The following is a 22911-nucleotide window of genomic DNA, read 5'->3' as shown; positions in this document are numbered from 1 at the left end:
CCGAAATTATCTGATCCAGCTTTGTGCCAAAGAGCCTAGAACCGTGAAATGCCAGATTGGTGAGCAACTTCTTAGAAGTGGTGTCCGCACTCCATGACTTCAACCAAAGGATGCGGCGTATGGCTACAATGTTGATGTTAGCTCTTGCTACGCACCCGGCCGCGTCCAAGGAGGCGGCCAAAAGGTATTTACCCGCATGATTAATTTGGTCTGCTAGATCTGCCAGCTCATCCTGCGGGGCTGCAGCTAAGATGCCCTTGCAAAGAATTTTGGCCGAAGCTGAAATGACTTTCGCCACCCAGGCGGAGGCGAAAATAGGACAGAGAGAGGCGCCGGATGCCTCAAAAATTGACTTAGCCAGCGATTCTGTCTGTCTGTTGGATCTTTAAGTGAAGCCCCGTCCGGAAGGGATAGAACCGTCTTAGAGGAGAGACGGGAAACTGGTGGATCTACTTCGGGAGCTTTGGTCCATTTTGTGAGTAGATCCTCATCGAAGGGATATAGCACATCCAAGTACTTGCGGCCTGAAAAACGTTTCTCAGGGTGTTCCCAGTGTTTGGATAAGGAAATATCGAACTCCTTGTGATTTGGAAAGGTTCGAGAGGGAGGTTTCGCTCGCTCAAAGAAACAGAGCATTCCTGAAGAGGTGCTTTTCCTGTTTTATTTTGAGTGTTTGGAAAATAGCCGATATGAGCCTATCAACCATGTCTCGTGTTTTAGACATGTGGTCTGCCTCTGAGTCAGATCCCGATTGGGAATCATCGTCTGACCTAAGGTCGTCTTCTGATGAAGGAGATGCGGAATGTAGCTTGGGAGAAGCGGAAGGACCTTGTGAGCTGGAAGAAGAGCCGGACAGAGCCCGCTTCCTAGAACTCCTACCCGGTCTGTCCATCTGAATGTCGCGGTCAGGTGCGGGCAACTCAGCGTGAGAGGCGGTCGGCGCACAGGTGGCTGTAGATAGCTGAGGTAAACGTTCTAAGACCTGGACCAGGGACTGAGAAACTTTAGTCAGGTCAGAGACTGACTGAGACATAGCAACGGCCCACTCTGGGGGAGGTGGAGTGCTCTCATTACGGGGCTTGGTGTGCTCCTGAGGGGCAGACATAATAGAAGGGCTGCAGGATGGACAGAAGGGAGACGACTGACCTGATGCCCACTTTTTACAGCGCGCGCAGGCGTAGTGAATAGCGATGGGTCTGGAACAGAGAGCCCTTGCAGGGTTGGGCATATGTGTACAAGAATCTGATAAGGGACTGCCGTGGGGAGCTAATAGTGGCCTCAAGAAAATAGCAGAGCAGGGTCTACTGAGGTTCAGATGGGCAGCAGGACGCCGCTGTGTCCCCCAAGCAGAGATTCGTTGAAGGGGCTTAACGGCAACGCTGTGTGATTGGATAAAGACCCGAGGAGGCGCGGTTAGGAGGGGGAAGCCTGACAGCGCCAAGGAGAAAGCAGCCCTGTGATGGGCTAAAAAAGGCGCAAAAGGAATCACGCGCAGAGCGGGAGGAGGGAGCTTTCAAAGTGAAAGTGAACACTGCGTCTCCTACCAGAGTCTAATAACCGGCGGCGCACCCAGGGCCCGCGAGGCCGCAGAGATAATAAAGGTACCGGGACCACCGCCGCCCACGGACCCCACCGCTGAACCCCTTTAGTGATGAGCGATGGAGAGAGAGAGGCGCGCGTCTGAAGCCAGAAAGGGGGCGGGAAATTCAAACAGGGGCGGTGGAGATGTACCCGATGCGCCGACCATGATAGCTTCCAGGTGGAATGAATGCAGGGCGGGAGTCTGAAACCGGGGGGCTACTAGAGGAGCCTGTGAGATAGCTGCAGGATCAGATTTGGTCCATGCTTGAATGCGGGGCTGGCGGGGACATTCAGACAGCTTACCTGACGCCCCTCAAGAGGATGACCGCAGGGGCCCACGAATAGAGAGCAGGCCGCTGGGAGAAAGAATCCTCTGTACCCGCACCATGTCCGCACGGTGCAGAAGACGGCGCCAATCTCTTATTAGAGGGGGAAACGTCACCGCTGGTGACCGCCGTCTTCCTCTCAGCCCTGTCCCGGGAGAGGGGTGAGGAGGGGAATCGGCTAGGACCGGCCACCTGTCATCAGCCCTAACACCCGAGGGTGATAAGGGAAAAGGTCCTGCCTGCGGTACTGAGAGTTGCAATGTGGGTAACACCACACTGCTCGCTCAGCCGCTTTATATGGGAAAGCAGGATGAATTGACACCTTGTTTCCCGATGCCGAATCTGAAAAATAAATGGAAAGCATTAATACACACAACAAAATCCTAAAAAGGAAAAAGTTAAATGCGGATCTGGGGAGATCCCGGTCCGCCTCCTACAGACACTAAGCACAAACTGAGGTACTTGGTGCCTGTCGGTGGGTGTATACTGCCGGGGAGGAGCTAATTTTCTTGTTTTGCCTAGTGTCAGCCTCCTAGCAGCAGCAGCAGCATACACCCATGGTAATCTGTGTCCCCCAATAAGGCGATAAAGAAAACTAACTTTCCACTGCATTATGAGTTCAGCTGCGAGTGCCACTGTTTCAGCAGAATTGTGAATGCAGCACTGGGAGGATTAGTAAAGTTCTTATAACTTCAGGCTTGTTTCAGATTTATCAAGTGCACAATACATAAAACGATGACCTTTTACGCACTGAATGAAGCCTGGATTGTCACTTTCCTTTTATAGAGTAACGTTTAATTAGGATTCATTTCACACTTTCGAAAAACAATAAGTAATAAGAAACCAAATTTAAAAAAAACAAACTAAAAACAATACAAAACACTCCAGTCAAGTGTTCCTCAATGGACCCCTGTATTCTGCCACCGTACCCTATTCACCAACTGAGGATTTGACATTGACTTCAGCAGGGATTCCAGTTTGTGAGGTCTCCGTAAATCCAGAGTGGATTTTCATCTGTGTGGTGGAGCATAAATCTGCAGGTTGCACATAAGAGAAGCAGGCGGCTTAGCTGTGCAGAACGTCTAGTGTCGAGATCAAGTAGCAGCTACTTGTCTACATGTGTGAACATACCCTTAGGGGAATATCAAACATTCCTCATGTTCATAATCACTTAAAAATTCTTGACAATTTTTTTTCCTCTAGCAAAAAAATAAAAATAAATCAATAATGGGTGTCTGCCTCTCATTGTTAAATGGGTTTGGTGCTTTAAGAAACCATTTTTTTCTAGAAAATCCTCATATAAACTAAGGACAAACAGATAACGGCTTCCAGATTGTACTAACTGCCAATAGTTCCGCTAGCGGAAATGTGAATGAAGCTAGAAAATATATCACAACCTGAAAACCAACCATACAGGCCAACGAACAGTCATAAATGTGTATTTTAATTAACATCTATTAGTGATCCTTAATAATGCTGTTTTGTCTGGGATTCTCACTTTTCCCATTGTAAGGTTGCGTTCATATTAGCCAATTTAGAGAGTTAAACGACCGCCAAGCAATAAGTATTTGCTGATCGGCATGTTTAGATAGGCAGACCGCATATTAATATGTGCACAGAGCGATCAATAGAACAATTGTTTGGTGCGCATAGACCGGCATTGTTCTCGGCAGCACAGGTTTTGTTTAAGTCCGATGATAAGATGTCGAGAACGATGATCTTCTGAGCAAACGGAAAGATTAGGTCACCCGAAGAACGAGTGTTCTGCTTATCTGTTGGGTGATTGGCGGCTTAATTACACTGTGTGACTATAGGGAAAAGAGAGTTCCCAAAATGTGAGAAATTATTACAGTATATTCACTGAAAAAAAAAATTCTGTACACCGAATGTTACAACTGATCAAACCTTGTTTATGTTATTCTCTTGGAGAGATGCAATTCCACTATACACAGAAAATTATAATTATTAAATTAAACTGAGGAGCAAATATGTCGTCCACGACACCTCTACGATGTTTGACGTGTGTTGTGTGCCATCTCTAAAGGCACTGAAAGGATCCCACCACAGCCCACATCCCCACCGATGCCTCCATACATCTAGCTCTCCGCACTGGGAAGAGAAACCATTATAGCTGGAATAACAAGTCAGTTCTCCATAAGAGACTTGCGACTATTCCATTAAATGAGACCACCAATGTACTTTTCCACCTTGGAATCTGGGATATTTTTGGCCTTCTATCTAATCTGCGGTGGAGACGAGGTCCATTTCTTCTAGCTTTCACTGGAATGCTACAGCCTTATCTACTACTGCCCAACCCGGATATGAGGGTTAAACAGCGGGTTAAGGTTTGGGTCATTGTCAGCAGATGCTCTGCCCCATTTTGACATGAGAAGAATTACAGTTAGAAAGCCCAATACACCAATAATGAGAATAATCAGGAACCGTTGTTTGGTGGAAACAGGTCGGGACTTGGAACCGGTGCGATTGCTGCAAAGAAATAAAACTGAATTATTCTCCAAACTGTAAACTATTACAACTTGAAATCAAAGTGTGAAGCGACATTGATGGGAAGGTAACCCACCAGTTGTTGGTAGAGGCATAGTAATATACAATATTAAAAATTGGCTCACATTGTGCTTATTTTAATATTATAATTAGTTTCATCAAGTAAATTAGGACACACTGTTATTAAGAGAAGACGACTTCGCCAACTAATGGTTAAGCCCACGCATTTCTAAAACCTGAACAATGAGGTCCTGATAAATAAAAAAAAGTTTGAGAAGCCCTGGTGTAAGGAAAAAAGTATAAGATGATACATCTTTGCACTTAGAAGATATCTCTGATTTTCCTATATTCAGACACAGATGTCAAACCTGGATGAAGAATAGAAACATGTAAAGTAACTAAAAAAAAACAAACAACTCTGAAATTAATGGTGGAAGACAGCTTACCGGAGTATTCGTGCCAACCAACTTAGAGTTGGTCTCCTCCTATATTTGTCATCATCAAAGTCGATCACAGCGTCTTGAGAGGCAGCAGAATCCCGAGTGTCGTAAATCTTTCTAGGGGTGGAGGCTACAGAAGGAAGAAAAATGTACATTAAAGATGTTTTCCTATAATTAACACTAATTGCTAGAGTTGAACAAAAACGTTCACGGGACTTTGGTACAGCAACCACACTGGTAGTACGAGGCTACCAGAGCAGAGCTTTGAAAACCACCTCCTGCCTGTTAGCCACTTCTGATTAGGCCTGGCCCGACATCACCGTTGCGGCATGACATACATGCATGACATTTTGATGGACCTACCAATCAGAAGAGGAGCATAGGATGCCACCAGGTAGGAAGGAGGTCGTTCTCAAGGCTCTGGTCCACTGACCACTCGTTAAAGCTCCTGTGAGTCTTTTTGCTCAACTCTACTCATCACTTACATCCACAGAATAGGTGCCAAGTGTTTGATTGTGGAGGCCCCACCAGTGTAACCCCAAAACATCCCAAGGACAGGGGTCCCATGTCCCCTGCTGGAATGGATTACAGCATGTGCAATACCTCTTGGAATGGCTGAAATTAGAGGACAGCTTTTGCTAATTTACCAACAGTAAAACATTTTTTTTTTTTAAATTTGTTTAACCATACAACAACATATACACATATGCATATCGCCAAGTAATACACATGCACATGTCTAAACAACTATAAAGGAACACTAATCTTGCATAATAGATCCTTAGTACAACTTTTGGTTTCATAAGTCCATGTATTCCTGTAAGGATAATAAACCAAATCAACAAGTGAGCAAAACATTTTGTCTTTATAACTATTTGACGATATACATCTCAAAATTATACTACACATCTATTTAAACTACAACTACTACTAACACACTGCCAAGCACAGTTATGTATTATTAATAGCTATTTGATGCCATAGGATAACCCAAGATATTTTAATCATAATATTTATGGTGGTACTGAACCAATACGTACTAGAATAGTGAGAGGGGAGGAGTTCCACCTATCCCAAATTTTATCACATTTCCCTGGACAGCCCCGGTTCTGATATAGCGTTCGTTCATACGGTATAACTGAATTTACCAATTCAATCCATGCTCCGAGAGAAGGACGCACACCACCCATCCACCGTAACGCCAGCATCTTCCTAGCCAGAAAGAGGGTCTCCCGCAAGAAAATGCTAACATAGTGTCCCCACATCTCCCTGTCCAGCACCCCAAATAAACAGACCAACGGGTTAAGAGGAATCGGGATTTGTACTAGTGAAGTCAGTGATGTTACCTCATTCCAGTAGGAGAGGATAATAGGACAACTCCACGCCATATGAATAAAGTCTGCCTCTGCTGAGTGGCATCTCAAACAATCCGAAGACTGGAGTCGACCCATTCTGAAGAGTCGTGACGGGGTTAAATATGACTGGCGTATCATATATAAAATTGAATCATTCCATTACTGATTGATGGAGACACACTAATCGGAGACTCGAGACCCTCCTCCCAAACCTCGTCCTGAGCATCAGGAATAAGACTCCCCACCTCCCCCTAACCGCTACCAGGGCAGAGCCGGTTCCCACAGAGAGCATATAAGTGGATTAAAAACACACGTGACATGCACAAATGTGAACACGTCGATCAGACAATGCTCACACCACCCACTAACTGAGGTACAACAAGAAAACACAGAATGACAGATTTGCAAAAATACTCTGCAATAAAAAATGGCAGTAATCAGCAAGTGCTGGATAACAAATACAGGGTATTTAGTTGATACGTTTTTTGTGCAAAAAATGTACACCAAGCTGCTACACCACGTCAAGGTAACCCTATTGAAGCAGTCCCTATCTAATGTATTAAAAACCTGAACATGTGAACAGTGTCGAATATGAACAGGATTCAGACAGGCCACTCACTAGTATGGGCTTGTGGTCTGAGACAGCTCTTATGTGCACGTCACACAAGAGAGGGGTGGGGTCTCCCAAACCATGCTAAGCAAGGAAAATAACTGATTAAAAACACACGTGACATGCACTAGGGAGCGGCCAGTCTGAATCTTGTTCATATTAGACACTGTTCACATGTTCAGGTTTTTAATACATTGGGATATGGACTGCTTTAATAGGGTTACCTTGACGTCGTGGAGCAGCTTGGTATAGATTTTTGCGCAAAAAAACGTATTGACTAAATACCCTGTATTTGTTATCCAGCACTTGCTGATTACTGCCATTTTTTATTGCAGAGTATTTTTGCAAATCTGTCATTGTGTTTTCTTGTTGTATCTCAGTTATTGGGTGGTGTGAGCATTGTCTGATTGACGTGTTCACATTTGTGCATGTCACATGTGTGTTTTTAATCCGTTTTTTTCCTTGCTTAGCATGGTTTGGGAGACCCCACCCCGCTCTTGTGTGACGTGCACATAAGAGCTGTCTCAGACCACAAGCCCTTACTAGGGAGCGGCCTGTCTGAATCCTGTTCATATTAGACACTGTTCACATGTTCAGGTTTTTAATACATTATATAGGGACTGCTTCAATAGGGTTACCTTGACGTGGTGCAGCAGCTTGGTGTACATTTTTTGCGCAAAAAAAGTATCGACTAAATACCCTGTATTTGTTATCCAGCACTTGCTGATTACTGTCATCTTTTATTACAGAGTATTTTTGCAAATCTGTCATTCTGTATTTTCTTGTGGTATCTCAGAGAGCATATAAATGTATAGAATGGAAATAAGACCCCGGGGCCCCTGCGACTTAAGGATTCCTATTAAAAGAAAAGATGATATAGTCTGGATCCCGCCCACAGATCGTAAATGTGACTGAATAGCTGATCTAAGCTGAAGGTAGCGAAAAAACTGGGACATCGGGATATTGTTTTTAGATTGAATTTGTTCAAAGGACATTAGGACACCATTTACATATAAATCTCTGACCGAGGAAACACCATGTAAAATCCAGAACTTAGTGGATGGGTGGTGATTCAGGAGCACTGGGAAATAAGCATTATTCCATAATGGCATTTCAGCTACAATATCCCCAAAATGGACCACCTTTTTAATCTGTCTCCAAACTGACCTCGCTAATTGGAGTAAAGGTAATAATCGGGGAGTGCTGTGTTTATTTGTTTTGAAAATTAAAGTGGGCAGTCAATTCTCACAACATGTGCCAGGTGACTTTCGGAGTTACGCCCCCGTCTCACAGAGCAAGATCGCTGTTGCGTCACCGATTTTGTGATGCAACAGCGATCTCGCTACGTGTGACACATAGCGGCGATCGGGCCCCTGCTGCGATTTTGCTGATCGTGCTCGAATGTCCTGGGCCATTTTTTGATCGCTGGTGTCCCGCTGGCCAGCATGCATCGCTGTGTTTGACAGGGACAACGACAAACAACCTCAATACTACAAGTCTGAGAGACAGGGTCCCAATGACCATTGTATCGTTCGTATCGTTGCTGGGTCGCTGGTGAGATCTGACTGACATCTCACCAGCGACCTTGTAGAGACGCACCAGTGATCCCTACCAGGTCGCATCGTTGTCGGGATCGCTGGTGTGTCGCCAAGTGTGACGGTACCCTTAGATAAGTGGTATTCAGGCATCCATCTACTCAAGACCTTAAGCCCCCGTCACACATAGCGATCTAGCTAGCGAGATAGCTGCTGAGTCACAAGTTTTGTGACGCAACAGCGATCTCACCAGCGAGATCGCTGTGTGTGACACTGACCAGCGACCGGCCCCCCTGCTGGTTATCGCTGATTGTTCTGGAATAGCCAGGACATTTTTTTGATCGCTGGTCTCCCGCTGGCCAGCACGCAATAGCTGCGTGACAGGCGGGAGACCAGCGATCAGCGCGCTGGTAACTAACGGACGGTGCTTAGAAACCCGATGTGTACCTTAGTTACCAGCGCGCTGATGCAGGGAGCTGGTAACTCAGGTACACAGAGGGTTTCTAAGTGACGCGCGCCCCTTAGAAACTCGACGTGTACCTTTGTTACCAGCTCCCTGCATCAGCACGCTGGTAACTAACGTACACAGCGACGCCGCGGGCTCGGCGTTGTTGGTGCAGCTGCCTGTTTGACAGCTCACCAGCGATCACATAGCAACTCACCAGCGATCCTGACATGCTGATATCGTTGTCGGGATCGCTGGTGAGTCGCTATGTGTGACGGGGCCCTTAATCTGCCCAGCAAGATAATATAAATAAAAATCTGGCAGCGCCGCCCCACCCCACCCCGCCCATCTGTTTAGGTCTTTGTAAAGTAGATCATTTAAGCTTGGGTCTGGTTTTTCCCCATATCAAAGAGGTAATTAGAGAATTTAGATTTACAAAAAAAGGCTTAAGCCCCAGTCGCACTAAGCGACGCACCAGCGATCCCGACAACGATATGACCTGGTCAGGATCACTGGTGAGCTGTCAAACAGGCAGATCTCACCAGCGATGAGGACCAGTGACGATGCGGGTAACAAGCGACGCACGTCTCTTAGTTACCCGCTGTGTACCTTGGATACCAGCGTGTTCGCAATGGGGGCTGGTATCCAAGGTAAACAGAGGGTAACTAAGAACGCGCAGCGCTTAGTTACCCGCTGTTTACTTTGGATACCAGTTCCCAGCGTCTACTTACAGCTCTGGGAGCTCGCTGATGGATCGTCTCCCACTGCCACACGCAGCGATGCATGCTGGCCAGCGGGAGACCAACGATAAAAAATGGCCCAGGCCATTAGAGTTTGATCGGCGATACCCGTCGGGGGGCGGTCACTGATAGGTGTCACACACAGAGATCTCGCTGGCGAGCTCGCTGTTACGTCACAAAACTTGTGACTCAGCAGCGATCTCGCTAGCGATCTCGCTTAGTGTGACGGGGCTTTAGGGATCAGCAGCACACTGTGTTGGAGGGAATAACTAAGCTTCATCTTAATGAGGTTTATGCGACCAGAAACAGATAGCGGGAGTTTACTCCGCGATGCAAATTTAAGCTTAACTAGATCCAATAGTGGAAGGATATTAAGTTGTAGGTCAATTTCACAATTTTTGGGAATGTTAATTACTAAATATTTAAAATGTGACACAATAGGCAACGAAGACAGAGTTGTGAGAAAGGGGCAACAAGATGGATTTCTCCCAGTTAATCTATAGACCCGAGCATTTACTGAATTTATCAATGGTTCCAATCACATATGGCAGCGTCTCCTCTGTTTTATCCATGAATATCACCATGTCATCAGCATAAAGGCCGATAGTATCTAGACGATCTGCTATGCTTATGCCCTTGATATTCAGAGAGGACCTTATGTGTATTGCCAACGCCTCGATCACAAGGGCAAAGAGCACCTCTGCGGCGTCCCTCTAGACAGAGAGAATGGTTATGATATAGTTATTTATGATTACACGAGCCTTAGACTTTGCGTATATTGTGCTAATCCATTTTCGAAATCCATCACCAAAACCATATTTCCGCAAACACGCAAATGGGAAAGGCCATTCAAGGGAGTCAAAGGCCTTAGCAGCGTCTAACAATGCCAAAGCCCAAGTATTGTCTGACACCAAAGAACTATACTGAACCACCGACTGGACCCGCGTAATATTAATGGAAGTGCTCTTGCCAGGCATGAAACCAATTTGGTCAGGGTGTATGAGATCCAATATAACCGATTTCAGTCTGGTAGCCAGATTACACCCCCCCTCACAATCCCCTGAAACACCTCTAAGAGAAATGGCGCTAATACATCTTTATACAGCTCAATAGGGAACCCATGCGGTCCAGGAGCCTTCCCAGAGGCCATATCCATCATAGCACACTCTATTTCTTCTATAGTGAAGTCAGCAGCGTCCAAAAGAGCCCGCTGAGTGGAGTCTAATATGGGGAATTTAATGTTTGATAAGTAATCCAGACATTCCTGGACACCAAGACCACCCCCAGAAGTATATAATGTATTATAGTAGTCAGAAAAGCAATGACGTATATCCTCAGTTGAGGTCGCTATTGAATTATCTGGTTTCCGAATGTGAAGTATAGTGTTAGATGTGTTATGTTGGCGCACCAAAAAGGCCAACAATTTACCTGCCTGGTTTCCCAATTCAAAGTAGGACTGACGAGTAAAAAATAGTTTGTGTTTAGATTTAGCATCCATATTTTGGGAATATAACCTATGGGAAGTCAACCATGCAACTCTATTATCGGTAGTCTGACTGGATATATAAGCTGCTTCTAACAGTAAGGCTATGTGCACACGTAGCGGAACTCTTGCAGAAGTTACCGCGAGAATTTCGGAATTCCATTCCGCGGGGAAAAATCGCATTTTAAATTCCTGCGGAAAAACTAGCGATTTGCAAGCGTAATTAGCTTGCAGAATGCTAGCGTTTTCCAAGCGATCTGTAGATAATGTTTGACTAGTGTGACCAACTTTTTACTATTGAGGCTGCCTATGCAGCATCAGTAGTAAAAGATAAAATGTAAAAAAATAAAAAATATTGTTATTCTCAACTTCCGGAGTCCCGCGCAGCCATCCCGCCTCTCTCCATGCTCCCGGTCCTAGTAATCCTTTGCGCGAATGACCGTGAGATGTCGCACTCCCGCGGCGTCATCGAGAATGACCGCGAGACCTCAACGTCATCGCGGTCATTCTCGCAAAGGATTACTGGGACCGGGAGCGTGGAGAGAGGCAGGAAGACTACGCGGGACGCCAGAAGTTGAGAATAACAATATTTTTTATTTTAATTCTACTTTTTACAGGGATATGGTACCCACAGCCCGGAGGACAGTCTCCTCTCCTCCGGACCGTGGGTACCATCCGCAAATGTTCTGCTTACTTTTCGAATGGTGGGCATAGCCACATGCGGGAAGTAAGCAGAACAATGCATTCCTATGGGTGCGGGATCGCCGCAATTCCGCTAAATTATTCAGCATGCTGCGTTTTTTACCGCGAAGCGATTCTGCAGCGGAAAAAACTGCAGCATTAGCACAGCATTGCGGAATCCCATAGGAATGCATGGGATGCTTATTTTTCGCGTTTTCTCTGAAAAATCGCGTGTTTAAAACCGCCGCGAAAACGCAAAAAAAACTGCGACGTGTGAACTCAGCCTAAAACATGTTTGTAATGCAAAACCATTTATTCCCTAGAAGAAAAAAAAAAAAAATATATTACATACACAATCTTGGGATTAAAGCAAGGAATTTTAAACTTCAAATGGTAATAACTTTAAATGAAATCACAATTTTCTGTCACCATATAGCCGAATGCATTATTCCGGTGTTTTCTTGCATTACCTGCATTGATAGTAACACTGTCAGCTACTGTATCTCCGATCATCACATTGTGGTCCTTAGACATGCTGCCCGATAAGCTGTGCTGAGCTGTGGGGGCAGGCACTGAAGTGTAGAGATACCCGGACTGTTGCTGTATTTCCGAGCTTTCTGACATGTGATCAGAGGAGGAGGCTGAAGACGAAGCAAAGAGTCATTAACACACAATTGAACCTGCATAATACATATATTAGTTTATGAAGAATAATAAACTTTACAGCTCCAAAATGAAAACAGTCCTTTCTTCAGCACAAATAAATAGCAAAACAGTCCTTTCTCTGGGTAAGGCAAAGTAATCAAACGGTCTCACCAACTTGGTTTTACAGGCACTTCTCAGTCTCTATTACAGACTGTCCATCAAGAACAGTCTGTCTCCAGGTCTATCACAACACAAACTACTGAGCTATTCACAGCTGCCAGTTATTAGGCCTGCAAGACCCAGACTGGAGTTTAGGAGCAACATTTCCCACTCATGCTCTTTTTGGTCACTCCTAAATCCTGGACCCAAAATCCAGTCAAAATAAAAACCATCTCAGTCAACACGTACCTGTCATCCAGATCCTTACCACCTGTATTAAATATATATATAATTTTACACACACCAATAGTAATCTAATATATAAAGCTCAATGTGGGTGTGTATGCATGTATGTCCGGGACTGGCATCCGCACCGTCGCAGCTACAGCCACAAAATTTTGCACAGTCACACGTCTGGACCCCAAGAGCGTCATAGGCTATGTTGTGAGGCGAAATTTTAACCCCGCGCGTTCCAATTCACCAAACAATTTTGCCCCTATCTACATAATAGGGAAAAAGTGAAAGGAAAAGTGTTGGAGGCTAATTGACAGCTGCCAGATGTGAACAAGGGGGACTTAAAGAATGAGAGCAATGGCGCCAAAGAGTATATACCGTACAGTTGCTAAGGTGGGGCCCTGACATGGGATACTCACCACACACGGGGATATAAACACACACACAAAATGCGCCACACACTACCACGTGCTTCACCGCATATACCACCCTCAGCACACATTTCACCACACATACACCAACCTCGCCACATAAAAGTCGAAACACAAAAGTCGCCACTCAAAACTCGCCACGCTGTCCCAGAGCTGTTTAAGAGATGAAAAATGAGCTGTGATTGGTTGCTATCAGCAACAGTTTTCTTTGTAGACAGTTGTGGTAACTGAGGCCTATTATTCTTATCATTTCTATGGTGTTATCGTGCTTCTGTAACGCTGGAAGTAACACAATTTATTACTGTGCCAACACAGACCACCCTCTGACACAGACTGCAGGGGGAGCCCAGTATCACACAGGAGAGGATTAGATACACAGCTCACCAGTCAGTATCACACAGGAGAGGATTAGATACACGGCTCAGCAGTCAGTATCACACAGGATAGGATTAGATACACGGCTCAGCAGTCAGTATCACACAGGATAGGATTAGATACACGGCTCAGCAGTCAGTATCACACAGGATAGGATTAGTTAGGCAGCTCAGCAGACAGTATCACACAGGATAGGATTAGGTACACAGCTCAGCAGTCAGTATCACACAGGAGAGGATTAGATACACGGCTCAGCAGTCAGTATCACACAGGATAGGATTAGATACACGGCTCAGCAGTCAGTTTCACACAGGATAGGATTAGGTACACAGCTCAGCAGTCAGTATCACACAGGATAGGATTAGATACACAGCTCAGCAGTCAGTATCACACAGGATAGGATTAGATACACGGCTCAGCAGTCAGTATCACACAGGATAGGATTAGATACACGGCTCAGCAGTCAGTATCACACAGGATAGGATTAGATACACGGCTCAGCAGTCAGTATCACACAGGATAGGATTAGATACACGGCTCAGCAGTCAGTATCACACAGGATAGGATTAGATACACGGCTCAGCAGTCAGTATCACACAGGATAGGATTAGATACACGGCTCAGCAGTCAGTATCACACAGGATAGGATTAGTTAGGCAGCTCAGCAGACAGTATCACACAGGATAGGATTAGGTACACAGCTCAGCAGTCAGTATCACACAGGATAGGATTAGATACACAGCTCAGCAGTCAGTATCACACAGAATAGGAATAGATACATGGCTCAGCAGAGAGTATCACACAGGATAGGATTAGATACGCAGCTCAGCAGACAGTATCACACAGGAGAGCATTAGATACACGGCTCAGCAAACTATCACACAGGATAGGATTAGATACACGGCTCAGCAGACAGTATCACACAGGAGAGCATTAGATACACGGCTCAGCAGACTATCACACAGGATAGGATTAGATACACAGCTCAGCAGACAGTATCACACAGGATAGGATTAGGTACACAGCTCAGCAGACAGTATCACAGAATAGGATTAGATACACGGCTCAGCAGTCAGTATCACAGAGGATAGGATTAGATGCACGGTTTTTATGTGCAATATAATCATTATAATTTGTTATAACTAACCACAGTTGGTTACTATACCCAGGCAACGCCCGGCTCTTCAGCTAGTATATGATAAAAACACTCACAATTGACAACTGACCAGTCCCTGTAATCTGTGACATCGTGTTCCGCACCCTCCTCGACAGCTGCAGTCTCTTCAATCTACCCATAAGAAAATATATAGGTTACATATCTAAAGACATAGAATACAATGTGGAAGCTCTGAGATCACAAAGTGAATTAGTAAAATCTTGGTCATCAAAATATCCTTATTTGAAAAAGCTCATCCTGCTTGTTCTTAGTGGTAACGTACCAGAGGGAGGCCCAGTCCAGCCCGTGCCCAGTTAACTGTAGAGAGTTTTTCCTGCAGGGTGGAGGCCACCGGACTTACAAGGTTTCCCGGGGGGAAGATGGGTCCTTGACAGCTTGGACATTGGTATCCAGCTGGTGCAGTGTTTGGTGGAAGCTGTGAGGCCAAGTCATTCAAACAGGACCAGTGGAATAAATCTGGAGCAACATAGAAAAATAATCGTCATTTCTAAACTACAAAAAAGGGGATCACTCGTGTAATATGGCAAAATTAATTAAGTGCTTTTTACATGGCATCCTATAGATGCTGTGTAGGTGGTACAATAGTGGCCATGGACATTTGTTAGCATATGCCATTTTGCTCAGCCAGATGTGTCAATCACCTAATCTCTATCGGCCTCTGTACAATCAAACATTTATTTTTCAGGAGAAAAAGAAACATTGATGGTGGGACTACAAACGGGAAACAATCAGCTTCTTCCCACAGTTATTCTATGTTTATGGCTAGCATTAAAGGGTTATCCACATCCTACCTTCTACTTGCCAGAGGGCGGCGAGCTCCCACTTGCGTGACAGATCAGACCAGCAGCATCAACGCTTTGCTGCCCCAAACTGAGCATTCTCCAATGTTGCACACAAAAGCAGCAACGGAGGAGTCCAGTGACACATTAGTTGGCCAGATGCAGTAAAGCTTCAGAGCAGCACTTACAAGCTCTATAGAAAATAGCTTGTAAGCACAATGCACTTTTCCTAGGAAACCAGCCACCGCTGATAGATATAAAATTAATTTTAAAAAAAATGTAACAATTAGGTGGGAAATGCACCGAACTGCTTGGCCATGGAATGTCACATCAAACACCTCATTGACATATTTGACTACACAACCATTTCTGGCAAAAGCAGCAACAAATTAGGAGAGTAAATTTAACGTTCTTATCAGTGCTACATACCCAGAAGATTAATATGCTTAGTTTGAGCAGTCATTTTGTGCTGATATTAGGCCGATAGCCATCTGTCCACATGGCCAAGCATTCAGCTGTTTTCAATGGGGAGAGAGGATCAACCCCTTAACTACCAGGGATATTTTTGGTTTTCCATTTCCATTTTTCCCGCCCCTTCTTTCCAGAGCCATAACTTTTTTATTTTTCCGTCAATATGGCCAGGTGAGGGCTTGTTTTTTGCGGGACGAGTTGTACTTTTGAACGACATCATTGGTTTTACCATGTCGTGTACTACAAAATGGGAAAAAAAATCCAAGTGCGGTGAAATTGCAAAAAAAGTGCAATCCCACACTTGTTTTTTTGTTTAGCTTTTTTACTAGGTTCACTAAATGCTGAAACCGACATACCATTATGATTCTCCAGGTCATTACAAGTTCATAGACACCAAAAATGTCTAGGTTCTTTTTCTATTTAAGTGGTGAAAAAAAAATTCCAAAGTTTGTTTAAAAAAAAAAAAAAAAAAAAAAGGGCTATTTTCCAAGACCTGTAGCGTCTCCATTTTTCATGATCTGGGGTCGGGTGAGGGCTTATTTTTTGCGCGCCAGGCTGACATTTTTAATGATACCACTTTTGTGCAGATGCATTCTTTTAATCGCCTGTTATTGCATTTTAATACAATGTCACAGCAACCAAAAAAACGTAATTCTGATTTTGATTCTTTTTCTCGCTACACAATTTATCGATCAGGTTAATGCTTTTTTTTTTTATTGATAGATCAAGCGATTCTGAACGCGGCGATACCCAATACGTGTATGTGTGATTTTTTTTTTTTTATTGTTTTATTTTGAATGGGACGAAAGGAGGCTGATTTAAACTTATTTTTTTTTTATTTTTTAAAACATTTTTTTTTTTCATTTTGGCATGCTTCAATAGCCTCCATGGGAGGCTAGAAGCATGCCATACTTGATCAGCTCTGCTACATATAGGTGATGAGCAGATCGCCGATATGTAGCAGAAATACTGCATTGCTATGAGCGCCGTCCACCGGGTGGCGCTCATAGCAACGTGGCATCAACAACCATAGAGGTCTCCAGTGACGGTGCTCAGTGATGCGCGCATTTCCGGCCGCGTGTCCGGAAGTGCCGGTGAAATGCGTTTGACAGCGGCGTTTAACGGGTTAATAGTCACAGGCAGATTGCGATTCCACCTGCGACTATTGCGGGCACATGTCAGCTGTTCAAAACAGCGGATGTGTCCCGGCTTTGATGCGGGCTCACCGCTGGAGCCCACCTCAAATCGGGGGAGACATCCAATGACGGGCAAAAAGGAGTAAACAATAAGGCCGGGGTCACACTAACCGACGCAAAATACGGTCAGTATTTTACATGCGTAATACGGATGAATGGCCCCTAAACAGTGCTCCGTATGTCATCCGTAATCAAGGTGTGGTCGCGTATTTTGCGCATGTAAACATCCGTATGTAATCTGTATGGCAAGATTTTCTCGCAGGCTTGAAAAATGGACATATAATGGAGCCCTATGACAGGGTTATAACAGAAACCAAAGAATAGACACATAGAATGCATATGTATATATATATATGTATTCTATGTGTCTATATCTATTCTTTTGTTTCTTTATTAAACCTGTCAGTGTGAGTTTACTGCATAGCGCACTGAATTGCCGGATTTGCTAAAAGACACCGGGTGCGTATTTCTCGCAAGTCACACATCTGGTCCGTGTGTAATCCGTATTTTTTGCGCACCCATAGACTTGCATTGGCGTACTGCGGGCGTAGTACGCTGACAATCGCAGCATGCTGCGATTGGCACGGAGCGTAGAATACGGATGAGAAATATACGGCTGGTGCGAGGGACCCCATAGAGAATCATTGGTCCGTGTGTAATGCGTGCTTTTAGCGCCTCTCACTCGGCCGTATTCCTCGCCAGTGTGACCCTGGCCTAAAAGTAAAAATCTCTCCATTCTTGAGAACAGAGAGGATTTTTAAGAAAAGGTAAATTGCAAAGCTGCTTGTTTTTACAAGCAATTTCCAATTTTAACCATTTATGATGATGAGAAAACCCTTTTAAATGTTTGTTTACATGCACCTCATGTACAAAAACTGCAGACCACCTGAGTAGAGACGATGATTTCATCACATCCAGAGTTATTAAAGAATGTAAAATAGTCCCGTACCATAACACACAAGGCGGGCGGTCTCTTTAGAAGATAGCAGGGTGTTACATAGCCGGCAGTTCGGATTGTAGTCGCTGTCCTGAAGCCACTGTAGGTACGACTGAACAATGCACTGGAACACAATGAAGGTTTTTACAGGGTTAGTCCCAGCTCAGAGATATATATATATATATATATATATATATATATATACACACAGCAGGTCCGCAGCAAGCGAAAGCGACTTTCACAATGCCACAAGACCAGCCTCCTTCCTGAGACAGATGAGGGGCCCACCAAATAAAGTGCATCTATCAGAGATAGCGAGTGTATGTACCATATGTCAGAAATGAGAATACTCCTTTACGAGGGGGCAGAAGACTCTGGACACTGTGGACGATATTAATCACAGAATCGGCACGATGGTTACCAGCCTCACCTTTGGATGATTGGCCACCAGACAATGTTCACAGACATTTACACGGTGTTCAAAGCAGAAGAGATTTGTCACTTTCCTCTTGGGACATTTGCAGAGACCCATGATGGCAGCGACACCTGTTAGACAGATTGGGAACAAAAAAATAAATAAATTATCAGATATCAAAATATTATTTAAAATGTATTTAAAGGGGTTTTCCATGCTTTTGTTAGACAGATCCCCTAACCAATAAGACAATCAATGTAATTAGATTCTTCACTAATCGGATTCAGTCTGTTACGGTAACGGGCAGCAAATGTTAGCCCCTGAAGAAGCACCAAAAGAACGAAACTAAACATTTCCCAACTTTCCATTAAAGTACGTACGACAAACAAATTTGGCCAGCAGGATGATATTTGGCCCGCGACACATAACGGGTCCCCCGAATATATTTGGCCCACAACACCGGCCGGTTCCCTTGCCCAGCATTGCGTCTTCAACTAGATCGGCATCCTAGATACCGATACAGTTGAAAGCATTGATGGAGGACGCTCCCTCTCTCATAATTCCCCCTCTGCGGCTGAAGTCTCGGTGCAGTGGGTGCGATAACGTCTTTACAATGCACCCGCTGAATCAAGATGTGGAGAGGATCTGAAGACAACATTAAGAGACTGGAGCAGCTGGGGAAAGGGCAGAGGTATTTATCTTTAATGAGGAGCCATTACACAGCATCGAGCACTCTGTGAGGTCCATTACACAGCATCGAGCACTCTGTGGGGTCCATTACACAGCATCGAGCACTCTGTGGGGTCCATTACACAGCATCGAGCACTCTGTGGGGTCCATTATACTGTATGGAGCACTCTGTGGGGTCCATTATACTGTATGGAACACTCTAGGGGGTCCATTATAGTGTATGGAACACTCTAGGGGGTCCATTATAGTGTATGGAGCACTCTGTAGGGGCCACTATACTGTATGGAGCACTCTGTAGGGGCCACTATACTGTATGGAGCACTCTGTAGGGGTCACTATACTGTATGGAGCACTCTGTAGGGGCCACTATACTGTATGGAGCACTCTGTAGGGGCCACTATACTGTATGGAGCACTCTGTAGGGGCCACTATACTGTATGGAGCACTCTGTAGGGGCCACTATACTGTATGGAGCACTCTGTAGGGGCCACTATACTGTATGGAGCACTCTGTAGGGGCCACTATACTGTATGGAGCACTCTGTAGGGGCCACTATACTGTATGGAGCACTCTGTAGGGGCCACTATACTGTATGGAGCACTCTGTGGGGTCCATTATACTGTATGGAACACTTTTTGTGGCCAATATGCTGTATGAGGAACTGAATGGAGCCATTATACTGCATGAGGGCAGTGTGGGGATCACAGTTAGAGAATCATACTGTGATGGGGTCAGCTTCTTAGTCGGGGGGGGGGGGGGGGAAGATTGACTAAGGGGGTACAGTAGGGTCACCACACTGTGTGCATGGAGGGTCCTGTGGAGGAATTCACTGTGGGGGCATCACACTGTGTTTAGAGGCACTTTTGTTTGCATCTTATTTTATTATTCAATGTTTTTTATCCTTTATTATTACATCTTTAAATTAGGCCATATGCTTTTTACTTCTCTTACATAACATATTACAATACTTTAATCTAAGATCTATTAATTAAAATGTACTTTGCTCTTGGGACAACCCCTTTATGTTTGTTTCCATAGTTCATAGTTATATAAAGAAAAACTTCCTCAACTGTAGACTGTTTTTTTTTTTTTTAAATATATCTCAAGGTTGTCCCACGACTTTGTCCAAGATTTTCATTTTCGCCCTGTGTGTATTTGAGCTTGACATCGGTGCATTAAAAGGTACAAGTCGGATCTCATGCTGTATTCTTACAATTTGCGTGCAGATTTACATCCAGCCTGTGGATAAGATTTGCCAAAATCTCATCCCATTTGCTAGTACTGTAATGCTCTGTGGAATTTACATCTGTCTCATGTGAACGTTCCCCGAGACGGATTTAGCCTATCTTCACATCTGCGTTCTTCATTATATTTATTCTGCTCGGTTATAGGAGCAGAAAAACAAAGACGACGGCAGTGTAACCGTGCCATTCTGCAACGCACACTAATGGTGCCTGTCGCTGACTATAATGTGGGTCGTAGGGTTTACATAGTGGCGCTGTCCTCCTAACACACAAAGTGTACCGGCGAAACGTGCCAAATTAAGGAAGGAAATCCTTTCTACAGGTCTAAACTCAAGTGCACAAATGACAACAGTAATCACCTAATAAATCAGAGCAAAAACCGATGCAAATAACAATGAGCACAAGAAGAACTGGAGCAAAAGAGATTCGGGTTCATTATATTACAGGTCTGTCAACTAGGGTGACTACAGAAGTGATTCAACAAAGTCTGGGCACACCTATAGGAGGCGCAGACACTGGGGAACAGCGCCTATGTTATAGCAGGATGCGAGCACTTCCTGGGGAGCGTGGAGGACCTGGAAGAAATGGCCAGGAATCATGGCATGTGATAAAACAGCAACGCGCACCCTGGAAATTCACCGACACTCCGGTGGTCTGGTTATCTTTTCTCGTTATCTTGTAGTCATGATTTTCTAACTGGTAGCTGCAGACAATCACTGTTGTCACTGGTCATGTTAGCATGGTGGGCCCGTCGCCGCCGAGGACGATCATTGTCTGCAGCAGTCACGTGCGAGTAGTCGGAACATATGAACTGCAAGAGAAAGCAGCGGCGCTGGAGCGGAGGCAGACCCCAGAGGAGTAGAAGTTACTTACAGTAATTATTTTATAACATTCCCTCCTTTCCTTGGATAACAGCCTTCTAGGGGGTCTCAGACATTTGCACACGTCCATTTGTAATGGAATCAGGTAGAAAAAAACCCAGAAATGTAAAAACCTGATGCAGCAGATTTTGTATCCAGTTACATGCACATTTGCTCTGGTTTTGATCCGTTTTTACTAGAGGTCTTTGTTACCTTTAGTTATCTGTGCAGGCGCAGAGCTTAATAACTGATCAGATAAATGGACAATATAATAAACCCTTATGATCAGTTTCCTGTAGAAAAACGGCAAAGTCTATTCCATCTGCTATCCATATGTTTTTTAAAGAATGATAGGACGTGCAGGCTGCAAAAGACGAAATGGGGCAAACTGGTGACATTTAAGGGAAAAATAAAACCTAGTCAAATGGAAGGCTCCGGTAACGGATCATAAAAGATGGAAATAAAAACTAGATTGTGAGCACAGCCATTGAGTGGCCAGGTAACTGGCAGTGCTGCCGGAGGGTAAGGCGACCATACGCATCAGAAAGCTGGTTGTTGCGCACTTGTGCTAAGCATGTGCTCTGAACTACACACTGCCAGACCAAAAAAAAAAAAAAGAGCGAGAAAGAAAGGAAAAAAAGAGAGCGAGAAAGAAATACAGAGAACAGAGAGAAAAATATAGAGAAAGAAAAAGAGAAAAACAGAAAGGAAACAAGAGAGAAAGAAAAAAAGAAAGAAAAGAGAAAGAAAAAAATGGGAAAGAAAAAAAGAGAAAAAAAATTAAGAAGAAAAAAAAAAGGAGAGAGAAAAAAAGTGGTTGAGATTTTCCAGCTCTGAACTTTGAATCCCTATTGATTTCAGTGGGGTTCAGGTTAGATTCTGGCACCAGAATTGAACTGTGGACTAAAGTTTGGTCAGGTACCAGAACCCAAACTTCCACGGGTCGGCGCACCCATCCTCAGGATAGAGCGTGTGGCGCCTCTGCCCATTCATTCCCTATGGAGCTTACCGGGGCAGCAGGCTCCATTCTAATGGGGGGCAGCAGCGCCCCGTCTGCAGAACTCCGCCGGGCCCAGGGGCCTTGTTTCCACCAGAGAAACCCTCTAACAAGCCCAACACTTCTCTCTCCAATCTGCCTCTTGCTGGCTGCAATTTTATATATTTAGGTTTGTTTTACAGCCAAATTATTTGGCCTGAGATGTCTGATGACAGAGGACAATACACAGATCACTAGAAGACCCCACACTGAGGAAGCCGTGGAGATCCCACCCGAGCCATCAGCAGCTAGAGAAGCCGGAGATGGCTGATAACAGGGAACAATACACAGCCATGTCCGGAGCCATACCTTACCAGGGTCAATCACGCCCACCTTCTTGCTCTCACAGTGTCTTGCCCTTCCCGCCCCCTCTCCCCATTACACCCCGCACTCGGTGACTCTCCTCCTTTACCCCTTGGGGATGTTTTCTATTTTTGCTTCCCCACTACCAAGTCTGACTTCCATCTGCCACGTCTCTTCCGGGTGACAGTGACAGCCTCGGTGTCAGGGCGCAGCTCAGCTCGTCACTTCCTCCACACGCAATATGGCGGCGGATTGCGT

At 44.8% G+C, this 22911-nt stretch overlaps 1 protein-coding gene across 3 annotated transcripts; it reads right to left on the bottom strand.

The window, feature by feature from the left end:
• Nucleotides 1-3796: 3796 nt before the first annotated feature.
• Nucleotides 3797-22900, bottom strand: ZFPL1 (zinc finger protein like 1). Of its 3 annotated transcripts, none has more exons than XM_073554449.1 (8): nucleotides 22763-22900; nucleotides 18536-18651; nucleotides 18118-18229; nucleotides 14985-15178; nucleotides 14758-14833; nucleotides 12172-12342; nucleotides 4859-4982; nucleotides 3797-4394 (listed from the first exon to the last, which is right to left on the bottom strand). In XM_073554449.1, exons 2-8 carry the CDS (start codon nucleotides 18635-18637, stop codon nucleotides 4211-4213), a joined length of 963 nt encoding a protein of 320 aa, XP_073410550.1. In that variant the 5' UTR covers nucleotides 18638-18651; nucleotides 22763-22900; the 3' UTR covers nucleotides 3797-4210. The 3 variants fall into 3 exon arrangements, with proteins under 3 accessions (XP_073410550.1, XP_073410549.1, XP_073410548.1); XM_073554448.1 differs by having other exon boundaries at nucleotides 22660-22828; XM_073554447.1 differs by having other exon boundaries at nucleotides 22665-22827.
• Between the last annotated feature and the right edge of the window lie 11 nt (nucleotides 22901-22911).

This window comes from Dendrobates tinctorius, unplaced genomic scaffold (genome assembly GCF_039654945.1).
Source record: "Dendrobates tinctorius isolate UK_male_01 unplaced genomic scaffold, ASM3965494v1 ptg000211l, whole genome shotgun sequence".
NCBI lineage: Eukaryota > Metazoa > Chordata > Amphibia > Anura > Dendrobatidae > Dendrobates > Dendrobates tinctorius.
Note: the sequence above shows the minus strand (reverse complement) of the source record. Positions and strands in the feature narration are given on the sequence as shown.

Bases quoted from the DNA above. Each gene is read 5' to 3' on its own strand.
- ZFPL1 (XM_073554449.1), bottom strand. From the start codon at position 18,637: ATGGGTCTCTGCAAATGTCCCAAGAGGAAAGTGACAAATCTCTTCTGC. The intron at 15,179-18,117 runs GTACGGGACTAT...ATGTTGCTCCAG, and splicing joins CGCCCGCCTTGTGTGTTATG to ATTTATTCCACTGGTCCTGT. The intron at 4,983-12,171 runs GTAATGCAAGAA...TTCCTTCTGTAG, and splicing joins CAGTGTTACTATCAATGCAG to CCTCCACCCCTAGAAAGATT.